Here is a 25,369-nt window from a genome sequence, read left to right on the forward strand (position 1 = left end):
TGTTTGTTACATTATTATTAAAATTGTATCATATAAATTTCCAATATACAGTCAATTACATTTTAAGTCCCGCTTAATATATTTTTTAATAAGTTGTAACTAATATAGTATTATTCGTACTGGTTTATCACTAAACGAAAATCAAATTAAAAACTTGACATTGTTTGAGATAGGACAAATTCTACTCTGACACAATTCCATTCTCAAGAACTATAGACAGATGCCTTACCCAGATGCTGATTCAGTTTCATCTTCAAACAATCGTTTGATAACTGAGGAGCTAGATTATGACATACCAAATTTAAAGAATGAGTTAGATCGGCTCTTTGTTTCATTAACCGACGAGCAACACAACATTTTTCTTGATATCATGGCTATGGTTAAAGATAATAAGGTAGGTGTATTCTTTATTTATGGTTATGGTGGAACGGGTAAGACATTTCTTTGGAAGACAATTTTTGCAACAATTAGTTCCCAATGTGAGATTTTTTTAAATGTTGCTTCAAGTGGGATCGCTTCATTATTATTGAATGGAGGCAGTACATCACACTCTCGGTTTATAATTCCCATAAATCTTATTGATGATTCTTTTTGTAGAATAAATCCAAATAGTTATCTTGCCAGTTTAGTAAGAAAAGCCTCATTGATCATTTGGGATGAAGCACCCATGGTACACAAATTTGAAGCTATAGATCGAACTTTGAAGGATAAATTACAGTTTGTCGATCCTACAAACTCAAATATTCCATCTGGAGGGAAAGTGCTTGTTTTTGGAGGTGATTTCAGACAAATTCTACCTGTTGTTCCGGGTGGCAGTAGACAAAACATTGTTAACGCTTCTTTAAGTTATTCGTATTTATGGCAACAATGCAAAGTCCATAAATTAATAAAAAAACATGAGGTTAACTGTTGAAAGCGATACATATGTTGTTGAGAAAATAAAGGGTTTTTCAAACTGTATTTTGGACATAGGAGAAGGTAATCTTGGTGGTCCGAATGATGGTGAAGCAATTGTTGATATTCCAGAAAATATTCTTGTTAATGATCCATGTGATCCTATAGGTTTATTAATCAAGTTTGTATATCCTTCAATTCTTGAAAACTTCAACATTGCGGGTTATTTTCAAGAAAGAGCAATACTTGCTCCCAATAATGAAGTTGTCCAAGAAATAAATGATCAGTTACTAAAATTGATTCCAAGAGGGCAAAAAGAATATTTAAGTTCAGATAGCCTCTGCCAATCTGAGTTTGTTCATGATCAGTTTGATGCAAATTTATACTCACCAGATGTTGTAAATGGTCTTAAAGTCTCAGGTCTGCCAAACCATAAACTCATTTTAAAAGTCGGTGTTCCATTTATGTTATTGATAAAAATTGATCAGAAAAATGGCTTATGCAATGGCACTAGACTATAGGTCAAATATGATGGGTTTTAGGCATAACAAAACAAACTTAAAGCTCTTAAGTGTGCATGCAATCTAAAACAAGATCTATGTTTTCACTATTTAACCTATAACTATGAACATCAAAATAAGAACCCTAGAAACCCTAGGTAATTTTTGAAAAACACATAAAAGGTTTTATGATTACATACCTTATTGTCATTATAGCAAATAACAATGATCATTATCTTGTTTAAGCTTTAGAAGTAAGCACCACAAGCGTCGTGCCTTTAATGGTTCACATCCAACACAAGCAAGAAAGATATTATGGAGAGAGGAGGAAGGAGGACAAAATTTCAACCTAGCTCTCTAAGAGTATGAGTGACCGAAATCATTAGGCATAGGGTCCTTTATATAGTGGTACAAAGATGCCCTGGATAACCCTAATCTAAATATAATAATAATATTTCAAATTGGTAATTATCCAGCTCTATATTTATCCACATGGGATAATCTAGAAACCCTAGATTATCCCTTAGAAACCGTCCACCCTCTTGTTGGAAGATTCTGGAGCCTTTTGCTCAACTATTGAACAACTGCACTTTAGACCTTGCACTTTTAATTAATTCCATTAATCTCAAAATTAATTCCAATTAATTTATGATTAATTATTAATTAAGTATTACTATTTCTAATTAATATATTATTCTCATAATATATTAATAAATTATTTATTTCAAAAAATCATCATGTCCAGTTGCTAGGTTTGAGGACAACCCAAAAGGATTGTGCTACTATCAGTTCAAGTTTATACCAATTATAGTTATGGGCTTAGACACTTAATCCAACAAAATCTTTCGACAAGTGTGCTATTGAGGCAATTATCATATCTGGAAGTAATATTCGAAACCAGACTTTTATTCCAAGAATGTCTTTAACTCCTACTGAAAACAAGATCCCGTTCAATTTCCAAAGAAGACAATTTCCATTGGTTGTATGTTTTGCAATGACAATTAATAAGAGCCAATGACAGTCTGTATCGAATGTTGGTTTGTTTCTCAAGGATCCTGTTTTTACACATGGCCAATTGTATGTTGCTTTATCCAGAGTTCAAAGTAGAGAGAGATTAAAATTATTAATTTTAGATAGGGAAAATGACACATACGACCTATGAACTTTCTAGGGTTTACCCTTTTAGTCACTTAACCTTTTTAGTGGCTTTATGAGGGAACGAACTTTATTTTTTCGTGTCAATTACGTCATTATTTCAATTGTGAAGGGGTCAGTCGGTCATATTCCTGCCACATGTGTTACTTAAACCCCTTGGCTTGCTGACTGTGTATGCCATGTCATTTATTAATAGTTTTACTTAAATGAGATATTTTCCCGTCTACTGTTCACCATTCACCACTTCCAGCTCTTTCGATAAAGCCTTACTTTCTTTCTGTCTCCTTAAACCTAAAACATGGATCCTGTATTCATCCAAGTCGATGTGCATTTCCAAGGAATCTTTGCAAAATACCCCATACGCTACACCGGGGGGATTACTCAGAGGTTGTCAGACATCGATTTCGCAGGCATAGACAAGAACGGGTGTTATGAATTTATCGAAAGGTTCATTGGAGAAAAGTGTGTGAAGCTCTATTACTGCCAACCATATATTCATTTTCCCAAAGTTCTGACCTTAATTTCGAATGAATTGGATTATGCCGATTTTATAGCAATAACGTATGAATATGTTGTTATACTTCCTATGTATGTAGACCATTTTGGTAATACTACCATGCAGGAATGGTTAGAAGAACACAATGAAGAGGTTGTTGATAACATAGTGGAAGAAGTTCTTGATGGTGCAGGACTAATTAAAGAAATTGAGACAGGGCATTTGGATGAGGATGAGGATGAAAATGAAGATGAGGATGAGGATGAGGATGACCATGGGGCTGAGGATGTGGATGCTGATGAAGATGAGGATAACCATAGAAACCCTCATTTTTTCAAAAAAAGATAATGGCCCTGATGTCGACATGGGTGAGAATGCAGCTTTGGGTGGCCCTTTGGAAGAAGCCATGGATCACGACGAAGATGTTTATCCTCAGTTGCCAAATATTTTCAATGAAAAGCTACACTGGAAGGAGTAGGAACTTATGTTAGGTATGAGGTTTGAGAGTCCTAAACAATTGAAACACATGATCTGTAACTATGCTGTTGCAAATGGTTATCAATTATGTTTTGTGAAAAATGATAGTAGACGGTTGCTAGCCAAATATTGTGATGGAAAATGTACATTTAGGGTTTGGGGTTCATGGATGAGTGATGATAAGTCTTTTCAAATTAAGTCTCTTATTAGTGACCATAATTGTTCAAAAAAATTGAAATTCGGATCAATTGTTACGTATAGATGGATACGTACCCACTTTATCCAACAAATTTTCAACAATCAGAAGATGAGTGTGAGATTACTAAGAGAGGAGGTGAAAACCACTTTTGGCATTATCGTAAGTATGAGTCAGTGTAGGAGAGCCAATAAGTATGCATTGAGTCTAGTTGAAGACATGGTTGCAGAAAATTATGCTAGAATACAGTCTTACGGTAAGGAGATTAAAAGATCAAATCCTGGATCCACTGTTAAAATTTTATGGATACAATGCCTGATGGTAAGAATTACTTCAGCACGATTTACATATGATTTGCTGCAGTCAAAGAGGGGTGGAGTGGAGGGTGAAGAAGGATCATTAACTTGGATGGTTGTTTCCTGAAATTTTTTTGCCAAGGTGAGTTACTTTGTGCTGTTAGTAGGGATGCTAACAATGGAATATTCCCAATTGCTTGGGCATTTGTATGTGTGGAAAACAAGGAGAATTGGAAATGGTTCGTTGAAAATCTTGCAGAAGATTTGCAGTGGTAGAATGAAGGATGTGGTTTGGTTTTAATTTCTGATCAACACAAGGTATGTTTGTAAAATATTTAACATAGTATAATAAATATTTACATTTCTAACTTCACCTATTACTGGTACATATGCAGGGTTTGGTTGAGGCAGTCAAAGAAGTATTCCCAGCAGCATAACATAGGCAGTGTGCTAGGCATATATATGCTAATTTTAGAAAGAGGTTTAGTGGAGCCAAGTTTGAAAATTTGTTTTGGAGAGCAAGCAAGGCAACAACTGAAGCACATTTTAACACAACCATGAAAGATATTGAAAAGTTTAATCCTGAAGCCGTTAAGCATCTTATGGATAGAGATTCAAAGACTTGGTCTCTAGCTTTTTTTAGAATTCACCATTCATCATGTGAATCCGTGGAGAATGGCTTTTCAGAGAGCTTTAATAGTTCTATTTTGGATGCTAGGAAGAAACCTATTATCAACATGTTAGAGGACATATATATATATATATATATATATATATATATATATATATATATATATATATATATATGTGTGTGTGTGTGTGTGTGTGATGCAAAGGATGGTCACTATGAAACTCACAGGTCAAGGATGGAATCGTTATTCTGTTTGTCCAAACATCAGAACAAGATTGAATATTCTCCGAAATGAGAAAAGGTATGCACACTTTTTTTTCATACATACCTTACCTCTGTCAACTCTAAAATTTGCATTACTTTATGTAGGCATTGACAGGTTGTGTCGTGTGGGGGTATGAAGTTTGAAACAAGGAAAATGGACGAGTCATACATTGTCGATGTCACAAAAAAGGAATGCAGTTGTAGGTTATGGCAACTAATTGGGTATGGTTGTGTTCATTCAGTAGCTACATTAGTGTTTTTAAACGTAACACCTGATGAGCCATATGTAGACCCATTGTACCTGGCATCCTTCTTCCATAATGCCTACAAAAAGTCTATTAGTGGCATGAATGGGATGAACATGTGGCCTTCAACAAACTTTACACCTCCATTGCCTCCTTTAAAAAGAAGAATGCCAAGCAGGCCAACAGTCAAAAGAATAAGGGATGCTTCTGAAAGGTCTGGAAACACACTGTTTCAAAGGCAGCGAAAAAGGTTTCTTGTGGCATATGCAAAGAGAAAGGGCACAACAAGACCACTTGCACTCAAGTGCCAAGGCCTCCTAAAACTAATGTCACAAAGAAACAAAACATCATGCAAACACAAGAATCAGTGAATATACAAGGGGGTGGAGAAGATGTTGTTATGGGTGATGCAGTTGAGCCACAAACTAATGAAGTTATGAGGGTAAACGAATATGAGCAAGTGGTGAGGGTAAACGAATCTGAGCAAGTGGTTAGGTTTAATGAAGCTGAGGAACTGGGCAGGGTTAACCAAGTTGTTAGGCAAGTGAATACTATGGGTCAACCAAGCAAGAGGAAAAAGTCAGAGAGAATTCTTAAACTAAATCTTGCTAAAAGAGTTGAAGGTGAAGGTAGTAGTAGTGTTGGATCGCCAATGAAGTTAGATTAATTACAGTTCTAACTGTGTGTCTGTTATGTGGATTGAACAAGGGAATTTATGTTTTCTATGTTGATGTATGTTATAACAATCTCAACATTTGATATTTGGATGCGTGTTTGTATTTATAATATGCATGGTCTTATTTATATTAGTGTGTATGGGGTAATTTAGTCATTGAATTTTTTTCAGGAGGGCATGTGAATGTTAGTTTAGGTGTAATTTAGTCATTTGAATTAGTTAATCCAATAGGTGTATGCTATTTCAAGTAGTTATTAAAGCATGGGTATTTTAGTCAATCAAAGAAGTTTAATTATATACAATCCCCTAGGTGTATTAGTCTCATTTTAATTAGTTAAAGAGGGCATGTGAATGTTAGTTTAGGGGTAATTTAGTAATTCGAATGAGTTAATCCAATAGGTGTATGTTATTTCAAGTAATTATTAAAGTAGGGGTATTTTAGTCAACCAAAGAGGTTAAATTACATACAGTCCCCTAAGGTGTATTACTCTCATTTTAATTAGTTAAAGAAATAGGGGTATTTCTGTCATTATTTTTTATTTTACTAAACCCATCAGGGGAATTAGAGGCAATATTTCTTATATGACTTAACCCACTAGGGGTATTTCAGTCATAACTTTAGTATTTGACTTAACCCATTAGGGGTATTTCATTTCTTCCAGGCAATTATCCAAAGTGGGCAATCACAAATACAACAAAAAAGCACTTTTCATTGTTTTCCATTTCTGGGTTATAGGCAACTACAAATATGGGTATTAGATTCTTCTCTTTTGTCCCATGTCCCCACACACAAACATTGGGGTTCATGTTTTAATGGTTTAAAAAGTTTAATTGTTTCATGTGGTCCCAGGAACAAAGTCAACAAAAAAATGCCTACTACTTCACGACACAGAAGGGATAGCTCGCTAAACCTGGATATGTATGCGTCGATATTGGAGTTCTGAACTGTCAAGTTCCACAATTCTTGTTCCATCTTTTGTATCTCGCCTCTAGGGCAGTACTCTGCCAACATCATTCCTTCAGTTCTTCCCAGGGCATCACGTTTGCCACTGGAAAGGTCATGGCTTCTATGTGACCGTTTCACCATGAAAGAGCTTGATCAACAAAGGTACATGCTGCGAACTTGACCTTGCACCCATCTGGACACCCGCAAATTTCAAAGACGGATTCAATTTTCTCAATCCACCTCTTTAGGGCTATGACACCTCCCGTTCCATTAAAGGTTCGTGGCTTGGCGTTGGTAAAGTCTTTGTAAGAGCATGTCTTGGTAGGTCCTTGATTTATTCCGTTGTTTGAACTTCCAGCTCCCTGCCCGTTTCCTCCGCCATTGTTCCCTTGGTGGATTTGCGCCATGGCTGCTGTGACTGCAGCAGATACAGCTACTTGAAACGCAGCTGAGTTGACTTTCGGTGGTGTCGGTGGTTGGTTACTTCCGCGGTTTGGTCTCTGCGGCATCTTGCTGTTACAGAACAGAAAGATGTTGAGTATGTATTGTTTTTAAGTTGAGAATTTCGTGAATCGATTTTTGTATCTAATTGTTTCCATAGATTCACACCAAACAATAATAGTATAAAACACATAGCAGGTCACAACATCACCATAAAACACATAATATTTTTCACTAATAATATCCATACTTTGATACATGAAAATTTGCTCGAAAGAGCATACATAGAGGTACAAAGTTCGACAACATAACGACTCTATGAGTAGTGTAATCACTTAAACATGGAGTCGGTAGTACATAGCAAACATAAGGGAACATAGCACTAGTAGGGTAAAGCTGGTCCTAACACCCTAGGAAGCGCCTAACGGTGGCAGCGAGATCATATACCGAAGTGTTGTGCCAACAACTGGGCCATCTCAGTCATCTCTCCAATGACTTCATCTCTTCCCTGTTCGGCCTTCACCGCTCGTGCTTCCATGGCGAATAACTGTTGTCGTAGTGCGGCAGCCTCAGCCTCCGGAGAACGATTCTCTCTCACGGGATTTCCTGGTGGGGCAGGGTGGTTCTGCTGTGTCTCGCCAGTAGGTGGTGTGACGGAGGCTTCGTCTGTGCCTCTTTCTTCCTCCATATCGTCATCGATCCCATCAAACTCGTAGTCTGTGTCCGTGTACTCGTCGGGTCCAACGCCGTGTGCTCCCCCTTGTTCTTCCTCGGGGTCGTCCTCAATCATTCCGTGGGCCACTAAGACCTGATGAAACTGAATGCCCTGATGAAACTGAATGCCCTGATGCTCCTCTTCCATGGTGACTGTGAGGGGGAACACGTAAGGAGGTATATAAATAAACTATTATTACTCCCAAGATTTGTTATTTATATATAAAAAGTTGGGTTGATGCGCTCTTCTTGTTTAACAATAGGGTATGCCTTAGGTTTACTGACCATCGCGATCGTTCCAGGGCATATGATAGTTGTACTACGAAGAAATGTAGTTGATCAGGCTACATTCATCCCTAATACAACTGTGAACAGTCCTGGCTTAACCGGGATGTCAGGTTCTCCCAATTATCTTCTTTGATTTGTTATTATGTTCATTTTTCTAAGTCGCACAAGTAAGAGTGTTTATTAGCACATTTTATTTGTTTTGTTCAGAGTTATTTAGTCCCTTGCTGGGTTCATAGTTGCATATCAATGTGTGGTTAGATATGCCAGTTCACTATAAGCAGAGCTCTGATACCAACCTGTCACACCCCCGAACCAGATGGTGGAAACGTCCGAGGGCTCGCGTGACTTAAATTGAAATATCATCACAATAAATATACATGAAACACAACACATTCATCACCAAACATTACATAGTACAACTGGCATTGCTTACATCAAGTACATGGTTTACATTACATGATCCCAAAATATAAAGTGTTTGGTGATTAGCAACTACAAAAGAAACTTTCAACACACTGGATGCTTCCTCGTTCTAACGATTACCTGAGAATACAAGTTATTTCGAAAACGGTCAACATATATAATGTTGGTGAGTTCATAAGTATGTTTGATGTAAAATAGTTTATGTCGTTCGTAAAACCCAGAAAATCCGATATTTTCTGTAATAAGACTTTTCATGAAAATGTTGTGATGATCCTGTAAGTATATGCGTGAATGATTTCAAAACGTGTATAAATGAGAAGTTTGTTATTATAGTATTTGAAAGTACAAGTGAGTAAGATTGGTTTCCCTGGAAAACCCGATGTTTTCCGATAAGATGTTATGATTGTTTTGTATTATTGTATCGTCACAACGAATGAATATGATTTCCCCTGATTACTTAGATGGTATTGGATTTCTATGTGAGTCGTTATAACCATGCATGATAATGACTAGTTCGTCTGTCTTGGCATTTTAATAAACACCATAATTGATCTTAAGATTTTGTCACCCTAGACTGGCCGAGTCTAACTGTAGCGAACAACTTAGGTGTGGGGGAGTCACCCCCGTATAGATCTATACACAAACTCTCGCTCTCCCTCCAGGAGACTTTGATTACAACTACAGACTACGACCGACACTTATTGGTGTCACCCGATATTACTCACTTAATCAACATGAATTTGATTAACCTTGATTAATGACCTGATTTTAGTTTACATGAAAAGAAGGTAAGTCTAACAGACGATGAGAAGAGGACTACTAGGCCCTACTAATTACGTATGTTATTTAAGGCTGCCGAGTATACGAAAAGCGCGTTGGCCCATTTCGCATAAGATTTATTTGGACCTTACTAGCAATGCCAATGAGCCACTGAGGCCCAATAGCATGTAAAAGCCATTGAGGGTCCCTTAAGCATGTAATTGGGACACAGGAGGCCCAATAACATGTATTATTTAGGTTGGGCCCAAAAGTCATGTTAATGGGTCACGAAGGCCCAATAAGCATGATTAGAATCTCTCAAGCCCAACAATTAGAATGTTTACTTGTTTTGTATAGTATTAGTGTTGCGAAGTTGTTTAATCGATATGTCGTAATAATCACCAGTTTGTTTTATAACGATTCATAGATTTATAAAAATAGTTATTTTTCTATTTAAAACCCATAAGTTATAAAGTTTTGTATATTTTGACCCAATTATTTTATTAACATAATTGACCAAAAATATTAGTTTGACCTATTCAGCCCCTTATTTTGGTAAAGTTGGCAATTTTTAGCCCTTTTTACGAAAAATGACATATTAGGTCCTTGAACTATTTTTCTTGACATTTTTGGCCTAAACACTTAATTAAATAATGTTGTAAGCCCAAAATTTTATTTTGGACAGTTTCAGCCCCTTAGTTAAAAGATTTGCATTTAAATCCACATTTTTTGCAATTTTTACACTTTTTACCCAAAATCCAAAATCTTTGCATTTTTAGTCCCTTTTGATAAATAAGGCCATTTTAACCCCTGAAATAGGTTTATTTACGTTTATAGCCCCTGTTTTGAGAAAACTTTCCATTTCAGCCCCTTGAAGTTGATTTTTCGCATTTTTGGGCCTAAATAGCCGAAAAGCCCAAATTTTAGCCCATTAGGCTAAAATTTACATTTTTAGTCCTTTAAAAAGCCTAATATTTATAAAAACTCTTATTTTGGCTGTTTTGACCTTTTGATCCTTGTAGAAACTGTGAATGACATCTTTTTCCCCATCTTTTGTTTATTTATCAAAAATAGTCCAATAACAAATTTTTATGTTGTAGTGTGTTATTTTAAAGCTTGTATAGTAGTTTATCTTGACATGTTAAGTGAAATATGACCTAGATCACATATTTTTCCTTCTTGAACTATAGATCTCGAAATATCTTTCATTTTTAGCACATATTTACCACAAAAACACAAGAAATCACACATAACATACAAATACACATAGATCTTCACATTTTACTTGTATTCTCCCCCATAAATCATATGCAAAACTGAAAATAGAGGGGTATGAACTCACCTTGCTTTGATGTTCACGGTTTTGAAGAAGAAAGGATGAAAATGATGAGATTTTTCGGCCTAACAAGCTTCTTTAGAAGTCTTTGCGCTTAGATTGCTTCTAAGGAGTATGATCATGAATTTGAATGAACTAAAAGATGATTTTTGATGAGATATAGAAGTTAAACTTTGGATTTAAGTAAAAACTTACCAAAGATTTGTGTTATGAGTGAAAGATCTTCTTGGCATGTAAGCAAGTCTCGAATTTTTGAAGGAAGAATGGAGAGGTTCTTGAGAGAATTTGATAGTATTGGAATGGAGTTTGGTATGTGTGTGTGTGTTACTACCTTCGGCCGTGAGTAATAAGAAGAGAAAGAGAAGAGAGAGATAAGTGAAGGGATGGATGCATTGAGACATGTGAACTTGCATGGAAGTCCAATATGTAATAAGGAGGTGGCTAACCCTCCTTAATTTCCTTAATTTCCCCCTTTTTTTTGTTTTCTACTTGGGCCGAGAGAGAGAGAAGGAAGAGAATGGCTTGGGCCTTTTGTGCTTGAGTCCATAATATGAGGCCCAATTTGATAATTTTCGGCCCATTGGGCCTTTAGAGTAGTTCACGACCCAATTTAGCATAAAGGAATGGATTTGAGTCTATTAAAGCTATTTGGATTTGTTATGGCCCAATAAAGCCCATTAAAGGTAAGCTAGTCCATTGTAGGCTTATAAGGCCCAAAAAGGTTAAGTCTTATGAGAGTGGGTCCAATGAGAGCCCATTTAAGAGTTCTAAGCCTAAAATAGTCACATTGGAAGTTTATTGGCCCATTAGGCCCAATAAGGAAATCCTAGTCCATAATGGACTTAAACCGAGATTTCTAGGGTTTCCAACCTTTAGTAGACTATTTGAGCGTTTGTATGGAGTGTTTGATGAAATTTTGTTGTCATTGAATAAGCATCATACATGCTTTCAAGTTTTAATTACAATGTTATCCTTGTTAATTGTTTACAAAGCATCAGAATTCCTAGTTGTGACAGTTTGGGTTCAAGACGTAAATACAATTTCGACATGTCATCGATGATGTGTCAAATTGGGACGATGTGGCATGGTTATCGGGTATAATAAGTAAAAAGGGACTAAATTGCTAGGTTGCAACACAATTCGTTCCCTCATAAAGCCACTAAAAAAGTTAAGTGACTAAAAGGGTAAACCCTATAAAGTTCATAGGTCGTATGTGTCATTTTCCCTTTTGGATAAGGATGGTAGTTTATCAAATAAAACATTCAATGTTGTGTATAAAGAAGTTTTTAGAAATTTATAAAAACTTTGTACAATTTTATTATTTATATCATTTTTTTTAATTTTGATTAAATTCTACAAAAATGATATTTTTCTAACATATCTAGAAATGCAAATTGCCGATCGGATATTCAAACCACTATGCTTTCGTAATTTTATAGAATCATTATATCATTATGAAATGACTGATAAAACATCTATATTTATGACTTATTAAAAATTTTATTATCATTGTTCAATTATTAAGTATTACTATAAATATATTATTTTTTAAGTTTCTTATCCATAATGTCCACGGATTATAACTAAACCCACATATAGATATTATGATGATGTGATTCCAATAAATGTTTATTTTATGACATGGTTCACATTAATTATAATATTTTTTATCAATTTAATATAAAAATTATTATTTTATAGTTACTAAGACTAATAGTGATTTTGAACTATATATATTTGTCAATATTTTAACTATGTAATTATATTCTGTTCAACGTGCAAGAATTCACCTAATATTTATTAAAAATAATGTCATTTTCCTTGCACCGCATATATTTAAAATCTCCAAATTTTTTAAAATTACAACATAAACCATTTGAAACTTCCAACTCCTCAATTTATATATATTAATGGTTTTCTCTCACAAATTCCAAAATAAAAATAAAACATATATATTTCAAATTTCAGGTAATTGGTTATCCAATATATTTGAAAATTACAATTCATATATTTATATGAGATTTCAAATTAGACATTTGGATTCGAACATTTTTTAAACATCCCTAAATTTAATAATTGAAACCTATTTCAACACAAGGGTAGTCGTAATAAATACTTGAAGTAGAAAAGAAGTGAGCAATACATCCATTAAAATATTGTGACAAGGACCAACGTTCAAATTCGAATTCAAAAAAAAAACCCACATGCCAAAGTGACACACACAATCAGAAAGCCCAATATTCAAAATCTTATAAAAAGACACTTGTGAAACCCAATGTCTTCAAAAATTTACATATTCAGCCCTTCATGTTTCCAAAAATAATACAAAATGGCCACTCCTCCATAGCCCAATGTAAGAAAACAGACAAGAGCCTCCTTGTCCGCTCCTAACGAATACCTGCTTCTCATCCTACGGCCAAGATCAATTCTCATTTCAAATCATCCCCTTTGCCCGCCTTCAAAATACCATTAAATAACTCTCTCTCTTCCTTTCTCTCTCACTCAGTCACTCTGCTTTTTGAATTCGTTAACCCTTTTCAGTTCTGAGCAAATCAAACGGATACTTTGATTTTAAATCACATGAATTCACTTGGGTTTTCTTGGATTTGTTTTAATTTCTTGTTCTAGTTGTCAATTCAAAACCAATACGCCGTTGAATTTTAGGGTTTTGTTTCTAGGGTTCCTTTCTTCTTTCTTTTCTTTTCCGGTTTTCTTGCTGCATTGAGTGATGTCGACGGTAACACACAATCGGAAAGCTTCAGGAACGACGTCGTCACTTGCAAAGCGACAGGCGTCGGAGAATGCCGTCGGGAAATCAATGGCTTTACCGCCTCACATGGCCAAGAAACGTCCTGCTCTCGCTAACGTCACGAATCAAAGACCCACCTCTCATAACATCTCAAAAAGCACATCTAATTTGGTAAAACATAATTTCATTCTTTCACGTTCTTTTAAACTATTATTATGGGGTTTTCATTTTCTTCATTATATCGCAATGATGTTTGATTTTCTTGAGTATGTTGTCAATCAGTGTTATGCAACGAGAATTTTGATGATCAGATCCATTTCTTGATAAACAATCATAATCTCTTACCAACGGAATTTTTCTTTTGATTTAACATACATTATTAATGCTCTGTTTCCTCCAAGAACGACGACCACAGTTCCTTCAAATTCAAAATCGACCCTACTTCTTTTTTGTCTTATTTCAATAATTTTAATGCTTAAGTTTCAAATTAAAACATGTACAATTTAAATTTGATTAAAATACTGACAAACTGCATCTACAGAAGGGATCTTCAATTGTCAACAACAATGGCGCCTCATATGGAAGTATCTTCTCATCATCAACCGACGTGAAACCAACTGCTTCAACTAAGAGTATACCTACATCAAGAAAAGATGCAATCGTTCCTCCTGTTCAGTCAAAAATGGACGTGTCTCCATCTAAATCCGACATGGATGAAACAATGTCCACATGTGAATCTTTGAACAGCCCAGATGTTGAATACATCGACAACAATGACATTGCAGCAATGGAGTCAATCGAGAGGAAAACATGCAGTAAACTGAACATCTCGGATCATACTGAAACAACAGGTACTGATTTCGGCTTCTGTGATTATACAGTTTGTAGTTTTTCAATTTCGTTTTCTTGTAGATTAAAATTTTCAAATTGGTTTTTTTAGGAACAGTATGCAAGAGAGAGATACTTATGGAGATGGGGACAAATGACAAGATTGTCGATCTTGATGTTGATTTCATGGATCCACAGTTGTGTGCAACTATGGCGTGTGACATTTATCAACACCTTAGAGCATCCGAGGTGCATTATTGTTTTAATCGTTTCTAATTCCGTTTGTGATTGAGTTGCTGATTTCTAATTACTTTTTATTGGTGATTTTAGGCAAAGAAAAGACCTTCAATTGATTTCATGGAGAAAGTTCAGAAAGATATCAATCCCAGCATGCGTGCAATCCTAATAGACTGGCTTGTCGAGGTAATAAAAGACATTATTTTAATCCCATCTTTTTTTGGCAATTTTGTTACTTTTGTTAATACTAATATAAAATGTTATGAATTTAGGTTGCAGAAGAGTACAGATTGGTGCCCGATACATTGTATTTGACTATTAACTATATTGACCGATATCTTTCTGGCAATTTGATGGATAGACAACGATTGCAATTGCTTGGAGTTGCTTGCATGATGATTGCTTCGTAAGAGACATGTTTCTTGCTTTTTGTTCATAATATTATATGCACATTTTGTTTTGAAAATGTATTAAAAAATTTGAACTTGTTTTCAGGAAGTATGAGGAGATCTGTGCACCACAAGTGGAAGAATTCTGCTACATTACTGATAATACATACTTCAAAGATGAGGTGTTGCAAATGGAATCTTCGGTTCTAAATTTCTTGAAGTTTGAAATGACTGCCCCAACATCGAGATGTTTCTTGAGGCGATTTGTTCGTGCTGCTCAAGGAGTAAATGAGGTATAAATCTCAATGAATAAAAACTTTACAGAATAATTTTTTGCATTTATATACTGATATGGTATAAAATATAAACAGGCTCCTTCGATGCAATTAGAGTGTTTGGCAAGCTACATATCCGAGTTATCTCTTCTCGAGTATAACATGCTCTGTTATGCTCCTTCCCTTGTTGCTGCATCAGCCATCTTTTTAGCAAGATTTGTACTTGTTCCATCAAAGAAACCTTGGGTATGTGCCATTATTATTATATTACTATAATCGTTTTTTGGTTGTTTTATTATGTTGTTTCTAACTTCGAACTTTGGATAATAAATTGGACAGGATTCGACATTGAGGCATTATACTCGGTATCAGCCATCGGATTTGAGTGAATGTGTGAAGGCTCTGCATACTCTTGTTTGTGAATGCCCCAATTCTAGTTTGCCAGCAATCAGGGAAAAGTACAGTCAACATAAGGTGTGTAATTGTAAAATTACTGTATTACCAGTGTTAATGAAAACTAGGATCTTATGATGACTCGGGGTTAATTTGGTAATTTTGATTGATGTGAAACAGTACAAGTTTGTAGCGAAGAAGCATTGTCCTAGGTCAATACCGGTGGAGTATTTTGAGAACATTAGCAGCTAAGAAGGTGAAGGTGTGATGACAGAGGCAGGAAGCAGAAGCAGTGGCAGGAGTCTTTTTTCCAATGTTCTGTTGGATAGATCCAACCAACATGCTACTTGTAATTGTGTTCTACTAATGCAATGAATAGATGAATGTTTTTTTTTCTTACTTCATTCTATTGTTTCTCAATCGAATCTTGAAGAAAATATCAAGAAAGTAGAAATGAAACAAATTAAATAGGGATCACAGCTAAATAAGTTTCTTCTTTCTAACAAAAGGCTCAACAAAAATCCTCATAAATTATTCAAAAAAACTGTTGATGTGTCTACTCAACAACTTCTTCAAAACCTCACTCACTGATTTTATTGTTTTAACATGTTTAAATTGGTTGATTTTGACGTTTTGGAATCACAGCCAAATATCTACATAATAAGGGTCAAATGTTAATACAAAAAGCGTTAAATGTTTTTGAAAAAAATTCTTCATTTTCTTCATATAAGATGGTCAAATGTTGATTGGCTTGCATTCCTCAAATTTTCCATGTTTGAATGGGATTTTGCTTCAGTAGTGGATATGGTTGCTCCCAGAACATGTCCAAAAATCATGTCCCTTATTTTAACAAAACATGTCCAAAAGACAATTCCATGATCACAGAAGTAGTAATATGTAGACTCTTTGAAAGTAATCTCCAAGGACGATCATTAATGGCAAGTCACATTCATTATGGCCCCAATATCATCAACAAGCAATTCTATAAACTATTTCCGGTTATCTCTATTTTCCACATCCCAAATTCTGATGCTATTGTAATTGTAATTCTCTAAAAGTAAGGACGATCAACCCCATACATTGCTTTATGGGTTTGATCTAAGTATCTCATAGGCATTTGGTTATCACTTCCTGCAAATCTTATATGTTTAAGATCCTAATTAACCATTTAGCCTCTTTTGAAAGATCAATTTTTATATGAAATACTGTACTAAATCAACAATAGAGCTTCAAAGTTTCGTTTTGATCATTTGCATCATGAAGATTGGCGTAAAGAGTTTAATACATCCGTGACCATATGATATATTGTTGGCAATATATAGCCAATTATAATTTATTTGGGCTAACCATAAAGTGAGATATTGCATTACATTCAAAGAGGAGTGAATACACCGGGAAATGTTGTTACTGAGTAAGTCAAACACAAGTCATGTGAAGCGAGCCTTGTACATCTTATATTGTCAAGTGTGTCATTCATAGAAATATGTGCCACAAAGATGTTGCGGGTCATGTGGAATTACCATCATCAATGGAAGTTTATTAGTATCCAGACGCATAACGAAAGCAAGAACAAACACTTATTTAAAGGGATGAATATTATTGATTTCAAGATGCCTATCAAAGGCTTACGAAAATCGCTTTATAGATCGGGCTAAAATTGGCAGATATGCAATTTTGGGAAGTTGAAGTTGACAATAAAATCTTCTAATTAAATTCTTAAATAGAAACATGAAATTCAGAAAAGAACGAAAAACGGTTATTCTTTTATTGAAACACTATCACATAAATCACGAAAATGGACATGAATTGGGGGCAATCTGAAGTTGGAGGCACGGGCGGGGCAATGAACTTTGGGGATCGGGGGCGTGTCACCTTTGGCGCCTGTCAAGGAGCTCCGGCCCGACGATAGCTTTTCGACATTTTATCGCACATCCCCAAACTCCTAACAGTTCAAAAGTTATGTCTACTTTAAGTTGTGCCTCTTTTAGCCACATTTATCTTTCTTCCACTTCTCCATATAGGCTTCAACCAGATCTTCTATGTGCAGTGTCAAGATCAAGAAACACAAATAACCAAAATAACTCTTTGATTAATTGAGAAAATAACTCAAAACTCAACTAGTTTTTGTTACATCATCAATCATAACTCGATTCTAATGTGTGTGTATATATATATATATATATATATATATATATATATATATATATATATATATATATATGAATTCTAATTACCGACTTGAATTATAATACAATTAGGAAACTATGACCAACTTGCCATAAATTAAATTGCTTGGTCTCCAAGTCCTCATCGACTTAGGATTCCAACAATCACCCCCGAATCTCTAAGTCCTTCTAGAGACGTCTTCAATCCCGATCAAGCTCCACATTTCCTTGAACTTGGTTCGAGCTAATGGTTTGGTAAGAATATCCGCCCTTTGTTCTTCACCGGGAATGTACTCAACCTCCACTTGTTGATTTTCAACACAATTACGAATGAAGTGAAACCTCGTGTGAATGTGTTTACTTCTTCCATGAAAGACGAGATTCTTTGTTAGTCCGATAGCCGACTTGTTATCAACTTTAAGAATCACTTTCTCTTGCGCTTTGTTCATGATTTCTCCAAGCAAATCTTGAAGCCATATTGCTTGACATGCGGTCGTCGTGGCTGCCATGAATTCCGCCTGCAAGATGATAAAGCAACGATATCTTGCTTTTGCGAACACCATGTAATTGGAGATGACCCGTAGTAGAAAATGTGACCGGTTGTGCTTTTTCCGTCATCCGGGTCAACATTGTGGCTACTATCACTATAACCAATAAATCGCCTTTGTCCCATCCTCTGGTACTTGATTACGTATCCCGTTGTTCCTCGTAAATACCTTCGAATGTGTTTGATTGCACCACCATGTAATTCTCTTGGACTTTGCATGTATCAGCTGACAACTCCAATCGCATATGCCATATCGGGTCTTGTTTGCAAGAGATATTTAAGACATCCTACCACCTTTTGATATTGTGTTGGGTCGAGTTTGGGTTCATCTTCAGCCTTTGACAACTTAATTCCCGGTTCCATTGGAATGTGGGTCGGATTGCAATCTTGTAAACCAGCTTCTTTTAAAATGTGTTTAGCATATGCTTCTTGGTTTATAGTGATCCCCGATTCTTCTTGCTTAACTTCAATGCCAAGGTAATAAGTCAATCTTCCAAGATCCGACATCTCAAAGTTCTTGGACATCTCTAATTTGAACCTTTTGATCATGCTCAAATTTGTACCTGTGACAAATAAATCATCAACATAAATTGCTAAAATTAGCAAGTTAGATCCTTCACTTTTCCAGTACACCGATGGTTCTCTCATGCACTTTTGAAATTTCATACTCTTCAAAATCCCGTCAAGCTTCATGTTCCATGCTCGAGGTGCTTGTCTTAGACCATATAGTGCTTTTGTAAGGCGATATACTTTATGCTCGTTGCCTTTCTTTATATAGCCTTCCGGTTGCGATAAATAAACGGTTTCCTTCAATTCTCCATGTAAGAATGTTGTTTTAACATCTAAGTGGTGAAGCTCCCACCCATGAGTAGCGGCTAAGGCTATAAGAAACCGAATGGTTTCGATTCGAGCTACCGGGGCAAATACTTCTTGAAAATCAATACCGGGTTGTTGCACGTAACCTTTAGCAACTAACATTGCCTTGTATTTATTAATGGTGTCGTCTGCATTTTTCTTCAATTTGAACACCCACTTGAGTCCAATTGGCTTCACCCCCATAGGCTTGTTCACAAGAGTCCAAGTATTATTTTTGTTTATCGAATTGATTTCCGCATCCATGGCCTTGACCCACTCTGGTTCTTTTTTCTCTTCTTCGTCCGGTAACGGCTCGTCACTGGTTGTTAGAAGGAGTTCTTCGAGATTATCAAGATCTAGCTCATAATCTTGAAATCGTCTTGGAGGTACTCTTGCTCTCAAGGGTCTTTGACTTGCAGCTCCTTCTTGAACATTATTATTTACCAGACTTGGTTGTTCATTATCTTGTACTTCCGCTCCGTCTCCCATCTCGTGATCCGATTCAATCGGTTCAATGGATCATTGTTTACATCGTTTCCTTGGTTGTTGTTCGCCTCGACTCTCGGATAGTCCCATGATATTATGAATGAGCCCGGTTCTTCATTGTTGGTTCCTGCTTCTTTAATCCAATCCCACCCTTTGGTTTCATCAAAAATAACGTCTCGACTCACGATTATTTTTTGTGTTACCTGGTTAGATAATCGATAAGCTTTCGTACCCGGTTCGGAACCAACATGAACTAGTGGTCTTGATCTTGCATCCAGCTTCTTTAGATTAACCGGTTCAACTTTTGCATGTGCTAGACACCCAAATATACGAACATTTTCTAAATTCGTTTTTCTTTTATACAACTTTTCGTAAGGAGTTGTATCACCAATGACTCTTGTGTAAACTCGATTGATTAGATTTGTAGAGTGATTTACCGCTTCTCCCCATAAGTAGTTTGGAACATGCATTGCCTTCATTATACTTTGTGTCATGTCCAAAAGTGTTCGGTTTCTTCGTTCCACAATTCCGTTTTGTTGTGGAGAGTATGGGGCGGTAAGGTGGCGTTTGACTCCATTTTGATCACAAAAAGAATTAAACTCGAGAGAAGTAAACTCGCCTCCTCGATCACTTCTAAACACTTTCAAAGGCTTTCCAATTTCATTCTCCACCAAAGCTTTGAATTTTTTGAAGTGTGTAAACGCCTCACTCTTTCCTTTCAAGAGATAATAAATCCACATAAATCGTGAAAAATCATCAATTAGTGTAAAAATATACCTATTTTGACCCTTGGTTGCCGGCGTGATTGGACCGTATAAATCACTGTGAACTAGTTCCAATGGTTGTTTTGCTTTGTATGTCGTCATAGTCGGGAATGACTTTCTTGTTTGCTTGCCCACCAAGAAAGACTCACACAATTGATTCTCATGATCAAATTGGGGTAACCCTTTGACTAGACCCTTTTTGGACATCTTTTTCATTGACTCGAAATTGATGTGCCCAAGTCTTGCATGTCATCGCCATGTATCTTCACTTAGTCTCGAATGAAGGCAGATAGGTACTCCAATTTGTAATTTTATTTTATAAAGGCGGTTTGGAGTTCTTTGTACTTTCATTAATAAGCAATTATCGGCATCGTGCATGGTCAAATAGTTATCTTTCATTCGAATATCACACCCGACTTCGGTTGCTTGTCCGAGACTAATAATATTGTTCTTGAGCTCCGGTATGTAAAAAATCTCCGTCATCAGCCTTTGTTGACCTATCTTTCCTTGGAAAAGTATAGCACCTTTTCCCTTGATCTTTACACACGAATTATCTCCAAATTTAACCCTCCCGGTTATGCCTTCATCAAGTTCGAAGAAAAATGACCGGTTTCCCGTCATGTGATTGCTCGCCCCGTTATCCAAATACCACACATCGTTGTCTTGTGAGTCGTATCGAGACGGTATCACCTTTTCTTCGTTTAAAAATACGGTCTCGTGTAAAAATACGGTCTCGTCGGTATCGTCATATTCAACAAAATTACTTTCTTGTAATTTTTTAATTAAGTCCGGACATTGAGACACGAAGTGACCCGATTTATCGCACCGGTAACAGATAACTTTTGAACGATCCTTCTCATTCTTATTTTTCTTGTTTGGGTCATTAGTGTTGTTGGATTGGTTATTGGGCCTATTACTTTGAGAAGCTTTATTAGTCCCTTTGGGCCCGCCTGACCCAGATAACCCACCGGATCCGAATCCAGTTGATCCACTAGACCCGTGAGTTTTATTCCAAGTCGCTCCATTCGTTCCTTTCCCCTTTCTTCTCCAATTCCGATTCGCAGCTCCACTATCGGCGAACAGGGCTTTCGATCCTTCTCCACCGTCATCCGCTTCCTTCAACCTTTCCTCATAAGCTTTCAGGTGACCAACAACATCCTCGTATCCGACAGTTTTCAGGTCAAGAACTTGTTCGAGAGAGGATACAATATGAATGAACTTCTTCGGTAAGGATTTAAGAAATTTCTTAACCATCTTCGATTCTTCAATTGTTTCGCCAAGTGCTGCTGATTGAGACGCAATTCCGGACAGCTTTCCAGCAAAGGTATCGATAGATTCTGATTCCGTCATCTTCATTATGTCGAAGTCAGTGCTTAGGGTTTGAAGGCGGGCCTCCTTCACTCGATCGGTCCCAACATGACGAGCTTTGATCGCATCCCAAAGTGTTTTTGAGGATTCAACGTCTCCAATTTGCATAATTACAGATTCTGGAATTGCCTGATAAATCAAACCCATTGCAAGCTAATCCTTTTCCTCATTCTTCTCTGTTCCTGGATCTATCACTGTCCATGCCAGTAACGCCTGTAGATCCGGGCTAGTCAATTTAGAGACGATAAGCGTCAAAAATGACTTTTTGATAGAAGAATTTTTAGAATAAATAATCTTAACCAAGTTGTAGTATATGTCACAAGGTTTCCGTACATATAAAGAACACTGAAATCCGATTATAACGAAGAAGTTATGACCCGTCGAAGTTTCGCGACAGAACTGGCACGACATAGCGCGACGTAAATAGTGAATTTACGATAGAGCGATATTTGGCCTTAACAATCTAAACGAAATTCGTAGAATACATTAAACCGAGAGCGTGCGTAAAAAGAACGCCCAAATCTGACTTCATATGAGGAAGTTATGATTTTTCGAAGTTTCGGCTTAGCAGTATGCAGCCCGAAATTCGAATAATAGATCGAGCGATTTTTAGCCGACACAACCTAAATGAGAATAGAATATCTCGTTAATAGTAGCATAACGATAAAAAGACAGACGAAAACGGACGTCGGATGAAGAAGTTATGAATTTTTAACGGACTTTTCTTGTCCCGGCCCGTTAAAAATATAATATTAAAAATAAATCAAAATTAGCCGATGGAGTCTAAACGAAAGTTGTAGAGCATAATTTCACCTATGCGTGGATATAATGAACGTCAAAAACGGAGTTCGTATGCGAAAGATATGAATTTCTGAAGTTCGGAGCACAAACTTCGAGACCTGACTGCGTTCACGACGTGAACACAGTATTCACGACGTGAACTCAGTGAACGAAACGTTTTGAGCCTAGAAGACACACGGCAAGCCTAGGAGGTAACCAGGATCAAATTCACGATGTGAACACTTATGGTTCACGACGTGAATGTCGAATTTGCACCCTATAAATAGAAACCGAAGGCAGTCGTATCTTGTTTACAATCTCAGCTTCCTTTCACTTTCTACTCTCTTTTTAGCCTACTTTTAACCCCCCGAAGGCTAGGTATCATCCCTAACACCCGAAGCTATTAAGGAATGAGATATCACATATCTTTCATATTTGTACTGTGATTCATATTGTAAATAATTGGTCATATACAGTTGTATTTTACCTGTATCCTTTCCTAGTTTAGTACCTACATCTGTGATTATATTCTGGATATAAGTGGCTCTCATTTGTAATGTTACACAAGCAATTGGAATACAAAGATTCATATTTCCATACCCTTATATGGTATCAGAGCGCTCCTAGCTCTCACGAGTCCTTCGATCCAACCACTCTTCTTCATCCCAATTAGGGTTCTTCAATGGCCAGCAAACAGACACAAATCACTGCTGCCACTCACTTAACCACGAAACTTACCTCCAACAATTACCCAATGTGGCACAAACAGGTCGAATCAACACTCATCAGTCTTGAGCTTGAAGACCATATCATTGGCGAATCCAACAAACCCTCATAAACAATCAAGGACAAAGAGGGCAAACCCATTCCCAATCCAGAATACCGTCCAAGGTATCGTCAAGATTAAATGATCTTCAGTGCAATCTTAGGAAGCTGCTCCGATTCCATCCAACCCCTCATCTCCTCTGCATCTACAACACGCCAAGCATGGGAACGACTTCACTCAAGTTTTGCCTCTGCCTCAAGGTCTCGTATCATCTCTCTGAAATCAAAACTCGCTACAAACCCTAAAGGTACTCGATCTGTCACTGAATTTCTACATGAAATGCGATCTATTGTTGATGCCCTATCTCTTGCTCAAAGTCCAATCTCAGAGGAAGATCTTATGATTCACATTCTCTCCCAACTAGGAGATGATTACAACACTATTACCGCAGCTCTCAAGGTGCGAGAAAATCCCATCTCTTACCCTGAACTATTTGACAAACTCACAGACTATGAACGAACCATTAAAGAAACATCACCCACTCTTGAATCCATCCCCACAACCGTGAACTTCACAACTTGCCAACAGGGTTCCACCAATCGCAACCCAAACTCCTTCACCAGAAACAACAACAGACCCTAGCAATCGGGGACCCACAGAGGTGCTCACCGAAACCAATCCCAATGGTCAAACACTAACCACAACTGCACCAACAGAACTAATGAATTCTGCCAATACTGCAACATACCGGGTCATCTAGCACGTGACTGTCGCAAGCTAGCTCGCTTCCTAAAAGAAAACAATGTCCATCAAGAAAAAAACTCCACACCAGTAGCAAACGTGACCACCTCCTCTCCAGCATCACCATCCTGGTTATTTGACACAGGGGCCTCTAATCATGTCAAATCCGATCGCCACAATCTTCACAGTGTATCCGAATACAGTGGCCTAGATGAAATTGTTCTTGGGGATGGTACAGGACTACCCATCTCTAACATTGGTAACACATATATCAACACTGCTCACAAACAACTGTTACTATCTAATGTTTTACATGTCCCACGATTACATCGAAATCTTGTTTCAGTTGGCCACTTATGTGATACTAACCATGTTTCGGTGGAATTCTTTCCATCTCACTTTTTTGTGAAGGATCTATGCACGGGGGCGCGTCTAATGCGAGGAGAGAGAACTGAAGGGGTATACCACACTCGTCCATCGCCTAGACTTCAAGTTCATGCCACCTTCAAGCACACTCCTCTTAGTCTCCACCACAAACTTGGTCATCCATCTGCTAAAGTTTTCAAGTCTATTGTTTCAAAGTTAGGCTTAGGTTCAAAAATTGCACCAAATGTTCATTGTCCGTCTTGTTCTATTAATAAAAGCCATAAATTACCCTTTGGTCCAAACTCCTTTAGTGCCACTCGTCCGCTTCAACTTATTTACTCTGATGTTTGGGGACCAGTTCAAAAATCAATTGATGGTTTCACTTATTATGTTATTTTTGTCGACTATTTCACGAAATATGTTTGGATATACCCCATGAAACGCAAAAGTGATGTAGTCCAATTATTCCCTCAATTCAAACTTCTTGTCGAAAAATACTTCCAACAACCTATAGTTTCTCTGTTTAGTGACAATGGCGATGAATATCTAGGTCTTCTCCCCATTCTTCAAGCTCATGGCATATCACACTACACCACCCCACCACATACCCCAGAACAAAATGGTATAGCTGAACGCAGACACAGACATATTGTTGAGATTGTCCTAGCTCTCCTTCATTATGCCAATCTACCTCTCACCTACTGGTCTCATGTATTTCAAACTGCAGTCTACCTTATCAATCGTCTTCCTACTCCCATACTCAATGACAAATCCCCCTATGAATGCCTATTCCATCAGCCACCAAACTACACCAAGTTAAAACCCTTTGGATGTCTCTGCTTACCATGGTTGAAGCCCTACACCACATCCAAACTCCAACCCAAGTCTACACCATGCCTCTTTCTTGGTTACTCATCTTCAAA

The 25,369-nt window shown here is 36.9% G+C and overlaps 3 protein-coding genes across 3 annotated transcripts; 2 read left to right on the forward strand and 1 right to left on the reverse strand.

Annotated features, from left to right (window-relative positions):
• The first annotated feature begins 220 nt into the window (after positions 1-220).
• LOC145122325 (uncharacterized) lies at positions 221-3,393 on the forward strand. Its single transcript, XM_079057941.1, has 5 exons — positions 221-394; positions 472-479; positions 598-829; positions 945-1,314; positions 3,146-3,393. Exons 1-5 carry the CDS (start codon positions 221-223, stop codon positions 3,391-3,393), a joined length of 1,032 nt encoding a protein of 343 aa, XP_078914067.1.
• Positions 3,394-13,225: 9,832 nt separating this feature from the next.
• On the forward strand, positions 13,226-16,007 carry CYCA1;1 (Cyclin A1;1). The gene is made up of 9 exons (XM_079056480.1): positions 13,226-13,657; positions 14,028-14,337; positions 14,427-14,563; positions 14,645-14,737; positions 14,824-14,957; positions 15,047-15,233; positions 15,312-15,461; positions 15,555-15,689; positions 15,789-16,007. The coding sequence occupies exons 1-9, from the start codon at positions 13,466-13,468 to the stop codon at positions 15,858-15,860; spliced, it is 1,410 nt and encodes a 469-aa protein (XP_078912606.1). The 5' UTR covers positions 13,226-13,465; the 3' UTR covers positions 15,861-16,007.
• A 4,667-nt stretch (positions 16,008-20,674) lies between these two features.
• On the reverse strand, positions 20,675-21,940 carry LOC145122326 (uncharacterized). The gene has a single exon (XM_079057942.1). It carries the CDS (start codon positions 21,938-21,940, stop codon positions 20,675-20,677), a length of 1,266 nt encoding a protein of 421 aa, XP_078914068.1.
• Positions 21,941-25,369: the final 3,429 nt, after the last annotated feature.

This window comes from Lactuca virosa, chromosome 6 (assembly GCF_052849685.1).
Source record: "Lactuca virosa cultivar CGN04683 chromosome 6, Lactuca_virosa_CGN04683_v6, whole genome shotgun sequence".
Classification (NCBI taxonomy): domain Eukaryota; kingdom Viridiplantae; phylum Streptophyta; class Magnoliopsida; order Asterales; family Asteraceae; genus Lactuca; species Lactuca virosa.

Bases quoted from the DNA above. Each gene is read 5' to 3' on its own strand.
- LOC145122325 (XM_079057941.1), top strand. From the start codon at position 221: ATGCCTTACCCAGATGCTGATTCAGTTTCATCTTCAAACAATCGTTTG. The intron at 830-944 runs GTTAACGCTTCT...GAGAAAATAAAG, and splicing joins GTGGCAGTAGACAAAACATT to GGTTTTTCAAACTGTATTTT. The intron at 1,315-3,145 runs GTCTGCCAAACC...CTATGTATGTAG, and splicing joins AAATGGTCTTAAAGTCTCAG to ACCATTTTGGTAATACTACC.
- LOC145122326 (XM_079057942.1), bottom strand. From the start codon at position 21,940: ATGGGTTTGATTTATCAGGCAATTCCAGAATCTGTAATTATGCAAATT.